General features: G+C 39.8%; 1 protein-coding gene across 7 annotated transcripts; it reads left to right on the plus strand.

The window, feature by feature from the left end:
• The first annotated feature begins 43 nt into the window (after positions 1-43).
• On the plus strand, positions 44-8,888 carry STRADB (STE20 related adaptor beta). Of its 7 annotated transcripts, none has more exons than XM_075028151.1 (13): positions 44-179; positions 1,159-1,264; positions 2,389-2,445; positions 2,784-2,864; positions 3,253-3,352; positions 3,999-4,120; positions 4,582-4,690; positions 5,203-5,326; positions 5,876-6,047; positions 6,436-6,540; positions 6,747-6,976; positions 7,556-7,598; positions 8,065-8,888. In XM_075028151.1, exons 3-13 carry the CDS (start codon positions 2,434-2,436, stop codon positions 8,215-8,217), a joined length of 1,251 nt encoding a protein of 416 aa, XP_074884252.1. In that variant the 5' UTR covers positions 44-179; positions 1,159-1,264; positions 2,389-2,433; the 3' UTR covers positions 8,218-8,888. The 7 variants fall into 7 exon arrangements, with proteins under 7 accessions (XP_074884252.1, XP_074884258.1, XP_074884254.1 ...); XM_075028157.1 differs by having other exon boundaries at positions 4,612-4,690; XM_075028153.1 differs by lacking the exon at positions 1,159-1,264 and having other exon boundaries at positions 100-175; positions 2,388-2,445.
• Positions 8,889-9,405: the final 517 nt, after the last annotated feature.

The following is a 9,405-nucleotide window of genomic DNA, read 5'->3' on the forward strand; positions in this document are numbered from 1 at the left end:
GGCCGCCGGCGCAAACGACAAGCCCCACAATGCGCCGGGCCGCCTGCTGCGGGCGGCCCCCGCCACCCCCTGCGGAGCCGCAGGGGCTGAGAGCGGAGCGGGGCGGGGTTCCGGGCGGGCGGCTCGGCTCGGCGGTCGCGCCGGTCCCAGACCCTGACCTCAGGCGGCGGCGGCGGCGGGTAGGAGCGGGCGCTGCCGCCCTGCGGGGCTTCCCGGCTGCGCCGGGGACGCCAGGGCTCCGGGCCGGCCGCGCCCTCAGCCCCGCTGCGGGGGAAGCCGGGCGGGCCGGGGAAGGGGGTAGCGGCGCACGCCGAGCTCGGGAGGCGGCCGTGAGGAGCAGCGCCGGGGCCGCCGCGCTGGCAGGGGCGCAGCCCTGTCCCGGCCGCCGCGGGGGGCCGGAGGGAGGCGGGGGCGCCGTTAAACCGCCGCCTGGTGCGGGAGGAGGCGGGGGCGCCGCGGGGGAGGCAAGGTACGAGTTTAACGGAGCAAGTGAGCAGCTCTCCAGGGAGAGCCTGCGGGGCGTCGTTTTCTCACATTCCGCTACTTTTGTCACGGGCGGATCGTTTAACTGGAGACAGACGATCGAGAGCCGCCCGAGTCACTCCGGACGCTGAGGTAGGAGCGGCGGCGCCGCCTCAGCGGAACCAGAGTAACGTGCGCTCGCAGTACCTGGGCTTTGGGCTCCAGAGCCTCCGCGCTCCCCCGCCTCACAGGCACGTTTTTCTGCTTTTCTTCCTCCCCTGCGTTGCTCGCTGCATCTGGAGTTTTGGCCAAACTGGGATGAATGTCTCCGTTCAGCTGTGCAATGCTGTCACTATCCACAGTACAAAAACAAGCCTGCAATACAGAAAGAAAAATGTGGAAACAGGGAAAGGGTCTATGTAGGGACATGATCCAAAACCGTATTGAAAATGGAAACGATGTTAAACTACATAAGAAAAATAAAAATCTTACATTTGTGTAATATTATTTGAACAAATGTAGATCATGGACGTTTCTGTTGGCTGGCTATACCCCTTTGAACAAATTCTACAATTATTTGACTTTAGTGTATCATAGTTATTAAGACTTTATTCTTCAGCTTAGCTTTTGTGGTTTCATATTCAAAGCAACAGAATAAGTAATCTTGTATAATGGAATGAGGTATCTTCTTTCCAGGTAGGAGAAGGATGCTGTAGCCATTACAGTGCTGGCCAGTATCTTGAAGCACCTGTTTTGTGGGTTTTTTTTCCTACTCTGCTACAGAATTTCTCAGTAAAGTTGCGTAAGTAAAGCTCTGATGCTCTGAAGGTGCCCAGTACCTACTAAGTATCTCCTTTTGTCTATTTCTTTACTTCGAGCAGATTTTCAGGGTAAAAATATTAAGGATTAGGAGTGGCTTGGATATTTGGCAGTGGATGGGGTGGTGGGAGCTTGTTAGCTTTTTAAGAGAGTTGCCTTGATTAAACAGCATACATGATTTAAATGCAGGAAATAATCAAGCTTAGCCCCTTGATAAACAAAATGATCAGTTTCTGATATAGTAATTCACCTTTTTAAAGTTAACTTGCAAGCAATAATTACATATTAACATAGAACTACCTCCTGTAGCTGACTACGGCAGCCACCAAGCAGGATTCATCACGGTAGAAGACTTGCTTGTAGCTAAAATAAATTAGCTAGTCCGACTCTACACTTCAGAAGTTTTGATATGCTTATTAGACATAGTCATCTCTGTCTCTTCACTGCCTAAGCTTTCAAAGCATCAGACGTAAAGTAAGTCTGCTGGAGGAGTTTCAGAGTGGCTACTCTGATCTATAAGGGAGTTTGAATGCTTATTCTGTAGCCTAAGTAAAGTGAAAATTATCTGAGTTGGCTCCCCTCTTTTTTTTTTTTAACACTCAAATCCCTTACAAGAGTATTTCCTCTCTCACTTGTGAAATGTAAAGTGCAATTGCTTCTGGCTTGCTTTTTTTGTGAGCTAGTTCAGCTGCACACAGCTGAGCCGAGATCTGACTAGCACAGCTGTGCTCCTTTAAAACAACAGACAACTCTTTTCCTACAAACTGACAGGGATTGATGAATCTGTTCATTTTTACTTTCTGCACTTAGGCGGTTAACTTGCAATTAAATTGTTTGTTCAGAAATAGTAATAAGATCTCTAAACCCATGAATCAAAAATGAAAACTTGAGTCGGAATGTATATTGCATATCCTCAGTATGGAGTTTTAAATCCATATGCTGCTTAAAGGCTCAACAGAAGCAGGCTTTCCCAGAGCTGTAGTTCTGGGTTTTTGTGTGTGTGTGTGTGTGTGTTAACCAAGAGGAATGCCTCACAGTTGTGATTAAAGAGACTTATATTTATCACAGGTTTATGTACAATCTTACATTGCTACTTTAATTTTCTAGGATAAATGGGTGTATATGACTTTTCCCCTGACCTAAAGCGGTTCCATGTCTTGTTTGGTAAGTTTGTATTTAAAAATCTTTGGCAGTTGTACCTTGTTACCCAGTCATACCTTAATGTGAAAAAGTTCTGGTGAAATGTCTTGCTTGAGGGGATTTCCACAGTGCTGAGATGTTTAAACTTTGGTGTATGAACTATCAGTGAAGGAGACTATTGAGTATCTCTTCTCTCCAAGTCTGCCATGTATGTGCTCTATGCTCTAACCTCTTGCTTGACTGACTTGTAGCAGAAAACTTTCTGAACTCCTGCTTACAGGGGCTACTTTTGATGTTTTCCCACTGCCATGCGTCATAAATGGCAGCAACTCCACTAACATTCACTTGTTTCTGTTCTCAAGGACTGTTCCTGTATTCTGCGTACGCCAGTTGAATCAATCAGACCAGAAGAGCTATCTCAGAGCAGCGTCCATGAATGCCTGGTGAGGAGAAAATAGAAACATTAGCTGGCAATGTTAAATACGAAGCTGGTACATATTAAAAATAATCTCATTGGGGGTACTTCTTAAAATGTTAACAGCAAAATAACCAGAGTACTTTGGGGCTTCCACTTTGGAAGAAGACTATAGGTAACTAAGTGTTAATCTTAATCTTGTACCAGTTTAAAAACAAAACACACAGAGACACACAAAAAAGAACCCCAGTAGCTCATAAAACTCCCAGTGTAATGGTAAAAGCACCAGCTTGAATGTTCTGACTTCAGTACCTGATCTTAGCATTCTAATTAATGATATTTCTGTGTTAATTTTAAATAAGTAAATGTTTAAAAATTATATAGTCATTTTGAGAACTGTTCTTCCTCACTCTTAGGCTGATTCTGATCTAGCCTGGATTCCCCCATCTGCAGGAAGGAATGAAATGGTATTTTGCTCTTCTAATGTCTCTCACTATGAACTCCAGCTGGAAATAGGTAACATAAGTGTACCTTAAAATATTTCTTGTTCCTGCAGATGCATGCTGTCAATAGGTTATTGCTAACTGCAGTAAATACTAAGTTTAGAAAATGTATTATCAGCTGACTAGAACTATCCTTGTGTCTCCTTAGTTGAGAAAAGTGCAGAACATCGCTCATGTTTCTGTAATCACTTATTTTAAGATACAAGACAAATCAACAATTACCTGAATTTTTCTCTTGATGTTTGTGCATGTCAGTTTTCTAAATCTGTGGTATCTGGACAATAAATGCAGCATTAAGTAACATCATGTCTTGTCACTTGGCTGACTTGATTGTTCTAAGGATGGCTGCCCTGAATCCTACTGTGCATGCATATGTTTATGTGAATATGCATGCTAAAAGTGTTGTTCATTTAGATGTGTAATTGATACTGGCAAATGTTTAAAGACTTCTAGTTGTTCTAAAAACAGCAGAGCCATGCTTTGACTAATTTCCTGGATATATTTTGCTGCAACTACTTAAGTGCTTGGCATTCTTAAAGAAAAGGTCATGCTGCTATCAATTGCAATTGTAGAACTGTAAAATTATCTCTAAATATGAAGGAAATCATGTGGTGGATTATTATATTCTCCAATGTTAAGGTAGCCACTTCTGGTTTCAGGTAGGAGGTTCAACAACTTAACTTCAGTCTACCTTGCACGGCATACGCCTACAGGCATGCAAGTTGCTGTAAGGATCACAGACCTAGAAAATTGCTCTGAAGAGCATTTGAAAGCCTTACAGGTAAAGCAACAGCATTTCTGCACAAGTCTGATGAAGATAGTGATGAATACATATAAGGTTACTAAACAGAGGTAGCCTTTGTGTTTGTACTGGGTCATTTCAGTCAAGTTTTTCCTCCAAAGGAGTAGAATATAAACACAAAGCATGTGTAAATTTGAGAGTTGCTTTCTGAAGAAAACTGTTGATGAGTGTTTTAAATACTTATGTAATTGTACAACTTTTTGTTTGAAACATGTTCTGTAGTATGTATTTAACATCAAAACTTCGGACTACGAGCAAACTAGATCTACTTCAGACAAATGCAATTATAGGCAAGTTATTTACAATTCTATTGCAGGCTGTACACATTACCTGCCACTATGTATAAATGCACATAGGGAAGAGTTCTTTCTACTGATTAAATGCTCTTAGTAAGACTGCTGTCTTGTGGTTAACACATCCACTTTCATTTAATTCCATAGAATGAGGTGGTTTTATCCCACTTTTTCCAGCATCCCAACGTAATGACGCTTTGGACAGTGTTTACAGCTGGTAGTTGGCTTTGGGTTATCTCCCCATTCATGGCCTATGGTAAGAACTGTTAACTGCAATTTTGGAATAGGATAAAGGGCTGATACAATTTGGACCACATGGTCCATGAGAGGTTTTTCTTTAAGCATCTCCTGTCTTGTAGAAAAAACAAACTTTCCCAAACCATTTGTTTAGAGAAGTCGTCTGTACATAATCTTCAGTGAAGACTGGTATTTGAACTGCATTAAATTGTACTTAGTCCTAACATCCACCATGTGAGAAATGATAACTGGGAGATGTATTTGACTTTATACAACTTTGAATTTTGCCAACAGAAAACTTGTCTGGATTGAATACAGGCTTTGCATAGACTTTGAGTTAACAGAAGCATGACTTGAGTGTGACCTTTGCGTGATGGATGCATCGGTTGCATCCATGTAACTGTTCTTGATGTACCATAGTCAATATAAAGATGAGAATACCGTTCTTGATTAATGTATACAATGAAGCAAGCATAGACAGGTAATTTAGCAAGATTTGTTAGGCTTAGCTAGGTTTTTTTTCACTTCCAGGTTCAGCTAGACACCTGCTGAAGACTTACTTTCCTGAAGGAATGAGTGAAGCTTTAATAGGGAACATTCTGTTTGGTGCAATCAGAGGATTAAATTACATGCACCAGAATGGCTATATTCACAGGTAGGAGAATGTCAATAGGTAAGAATCAGATTACAGCATCCAGTTTCTTAAGAATTTAGTTTCACTTCAAAACTCTTTTTCAGCTTAAGTGTTGCATCCTTCCTTTTTCTACATACCTTCTTATGTCAGACAGTGTAGAAGAATTTTTTCTTCAATAATACAGCAGAACCAAGTTTGTAGAAGCTTAACAAGAACAGTATTCATATATTGTTTGAAGCCAGTTGTTACAGGGATTATACATCTGTCTTTGTCTCTTTGAAGCAGGAGAGAATCAGAGTTGCAGAAAGGGCTTCCTTACTTTATACCCTTTGCAGGGAAGGAGGGCCCCTCTCCAATTTCTGGCAGTTTTTTCTTGCTGATCATCTCTCCTCTTTCTTGGGGCTGTATTAAAAGTGTGAAGTGAAGAGTGAAGAACTTTCATGAAAGTAATTGGCTAAATAGAACTGCACGCTAATGTCTTACTATCAGTTAATGAAATATGAATGCTTTTCTACTCTAGTAGTGCTTAGAGTAATTCTTATAACTAAAATTTACTACTTTATGTTACAGGAATATTAAAGCTAGCCACATTCTGATTTCAGGGGATGGGCTGGTTTCTCTCTCTGGCTTGAACAACCTCTATAGTTTAGTTAACAATGGACAAAAGTCAAAGGTGGTATATGATTTCCCCCAGTTTAGTACATCTGTGCTTCCTTGGCTGAGTCCTGAACTACTGAGACAGGTTAGTATAAATCATACTTCATTTTTCCTGTTCAAAGTTACTGGAAGTACTCAACTTCTAACTTAAGTCTGGTTGTACAAGTGCAATGGAAGCTGTTGAACTGCAACTTTTTAAAAGACATAGATGTACTGAATTTGTAATTCTCCTAAAGAGAACTGGTTTTAAAGCTGTTGGTAAGGTGCTGCTGTATTAAGTCTCTTTACCTGACCTTCCTGGAAACTACTGCAGATCCTAAAATTTGTTTTCGGTATAGTCATCAGATTTCTGAACAAAGCCTGAGGCTTCACAATTTAATTGCCTCAATCCTGTGTAGACTACAGACACTCGTATTTTTGTTGGCACTGCTCAATGGCATCCGTGATCCAGTAGAGTTTTCTTTCTCTTACAGGATTTGTCTGGGTATAACATGAAGTCTGATATTTACAGTGTGGGAATTACAGCATGTGAATTAGCCAACGGACATGTTCCATTTCAAGATATGCCTCGCACTCAGGTATGATGCTAAACTCTATTTCTACTTCAAAACACTCTCAGTGTTTTTTGTTTTACTCAGAGAAACCAATGCTATTACTGCTGAAATGGGGGCTGCTTTTTGATATGCATGCTTCTTTCTAGACCAAATAATCCTTCCATTCCTGGAGTTTCACAGCTTGGTCTGGATAGGTGTTGAACTCTTACACTGCTATTCCTTTCTACTAGATGCTGCTGCAAAAGCTGAAAGGTCCCACATACTGTCCTTGGGATATAAATACCTTTCCCCGTGGGGAATCCAGGATGAAGAATTCCCGATCAGGTGTTGATTCTGGAATTGGTGAGAGCATGACACGCACAATGACCAGTGAAAGACTACAAATTCCCTTTTCCAAAACGTTTTCACCTGCTTTCCACAACTTGGTAGAACTTTGCTTGCAACAGGACCCTGAGAAAAGGTAACCTTCTGGTGAAAACTAATTTTCTGTCACTTCAGTCTAAGGCCAAGTATAGCCCACAATTTAGGATACAGCAATTAGTTGAATACTGTTAAGGTCAGAATTTCAAACCAGAAGTACTGTGTAAAACACTACATTTACCTTTGGTTTTGTAATTTAAGAATTACCTTGCCTGATAAGGGAACCATGCTTCTAAAGTTGTTTGACCCCTGAATTTCTTGTAATATGAATATACTTTGTAACAAGTAAAGTTAATTTTTAAACATGCACTTTTTCCAAGAAAAAAAACAGAAATCTGAAGTATATGTTTTCAGTACTGTCTCTCTTCTGAATGAGGCATTAAATTCCTTGTTAAAACAGAAAAGTGAAAAAGCCTTTAAAAATAGATTTCTTCAGTAGTGCTTTCACTACAAATTGAGGCATAGACTGTAGGAATTCTGTGCTGCTTTTCTTATGCTTCATATTTGTCCTGTGAATGAAAAACCACGGGGCTTAAATTAATTTGTCAGTCTGGCTCATCTTCCAAAAGCAGTATTTTACTTTCCAAAATATAATTATACTGTTCATTTTATGATCCAGGCCATCAGCAAGCAGTTTGCTTTCGCATACGTTCTTCAAACAGGTGAGTTTACTACATTTTGTTAAGTGACACAGATATAACCTAAATAAGCCACAAATTATTAGAGTTCGATTACAAAATAATTAAGTTAGCTGGAGCCAAAAAACATCCTGTAACAGCATATCTGCTTCAGACTACTTTTTTTTTTTTTTTTTTAAAACAAAATGGTATTGGTAGAGTAATCCACTTCCCCTTTGATAAAGTCTGTTTAACTGAAGTCAGCCTAACTAATAAAAATAATGGTTAATATTCTAATTTAAAGCAGAAGAACTGCATAGCTAATGTAATTGATCTTGAAAGACTAATCCAACTTACTCTAGAGTGAGGAAAGCCAAACCCCTCATCCTGTTATTTTCAATATTGTCACATGCAAGAACGTGGCTCTGATTTCACATGCTTTTAATTAAGTCAGATGCAACGTTATGTAGACTTTTATGTGCAGCCCTGTTTTAACTTTTCTTCTTTCTAGATAAAAGAACAAACGCAGAATTCACTACTGTCTCTATTACCACCTCCTATTCAAAATAACAGATCAGAGTTCTTGGCACTGCCCTCAACAGCAGTTGGGACTGAACTTGGATGTATTACTGCAAATCAAGATGATACAGACTGGGAATTCTAAATAAATAGCAAACAATCATACCTCTCCTGTGCTTCAAAGAAGGAAAATGTGATTTGTATTTGCTGCTTTAGTTTGTATGGTTAAAATACAATTAGACAAGGTATACTTGAAAATGCCATTGAAGTGGCCATATTTTCATTAACTACTTCCTCTGTTGGCATCATGAAGTGCAGTGTGCCTCACTTTCTGACCATAAGGAAGACTGTATCTAGAGAATGGCTGAATGCTTATATCCCTCTTTCAAAATATTTCTTAAGAAGAGAGTTCCTGCTGTAATCTTACTCTATACTGTATTTTCAGCTCATTGCTGCAGTCCATGTGCCTTTCTGAATTCAGGTTTGAGTTTTGTCTGTGACCTTATAATCAATCTATTTGTCTTTTCATTATCACCCAAATTATTTTAGTAAGGAGAAATCTTCCACTTCCAAGTCTAAATTTGAAACTGCACAAATTAGTTCCTTATACAAATAAATGTTTCTCTTTTCACATGTCCCAAAAGGTATTTTTCTCACTTGATGTGCTGTCATACTTGCCAAAAGTTAGCTATACATCATTTTTCATGCAGTTTTAATACTGCGTGTTTCCCAAAGAAGTTAAGCTACTTGAAAATGTGACTTATACTCTTCCATTTGTCTATATTCTTAGTAAAAATTTGTACTTTTGCATCTCCATTTATTGTTGTGTCATTTTAGCAATTAATCTGAGGACCCCTTACTATGCAAAGTCAGTCTCAAGTTATAGCAGGAATGGGTTAATTTTGAAGAATCATATTAAATAATCTAAAGTTACTGTACATATTTTTATTTATATTCTATTCTTATTCACCACCAGAGCTTACCAGAATCTAACACTATTCTCTTAGAAGAACAGGCAACTTGCATTAAGCTTCACTGGCACTGCTGCTGGCAGACAAGCCTCTTCTGCAAAGCACAGTTACGTTCCCATGGATAGATTCAGCCATAACAAGAACCTAATAAAACCCCCAGGATCCTAGTGAATTTATCTGTTCTAAGTGAGATGAAAAACTGCTTATCTTCTCCCTAAAATTCAGTAAGTTCTCAACTCTTATACTGTACCAGGCAACTCAAGCTGAACAAAAGCAGCTTCTTTTAAAAAAAGCATATTCTCACTGTGTTTTAGTAAAAGTGTCCCAAAGCCACTAGTACTTTACTGATGTAAATTCTGACT

Source organism: Buteo buteo, chromosome 5, assembly GCF_964188355.1.
Source record: "Buteo buteo chromosome 5, bButBut1.hap1.1, whole genome shotgun sequence".
Classification (NCBI taxonomy): Eukaryota; Metazoa; Chordata; class Aves; order Accipitriformes; family Accipitridae; genus Buteo; species Buteo buteo.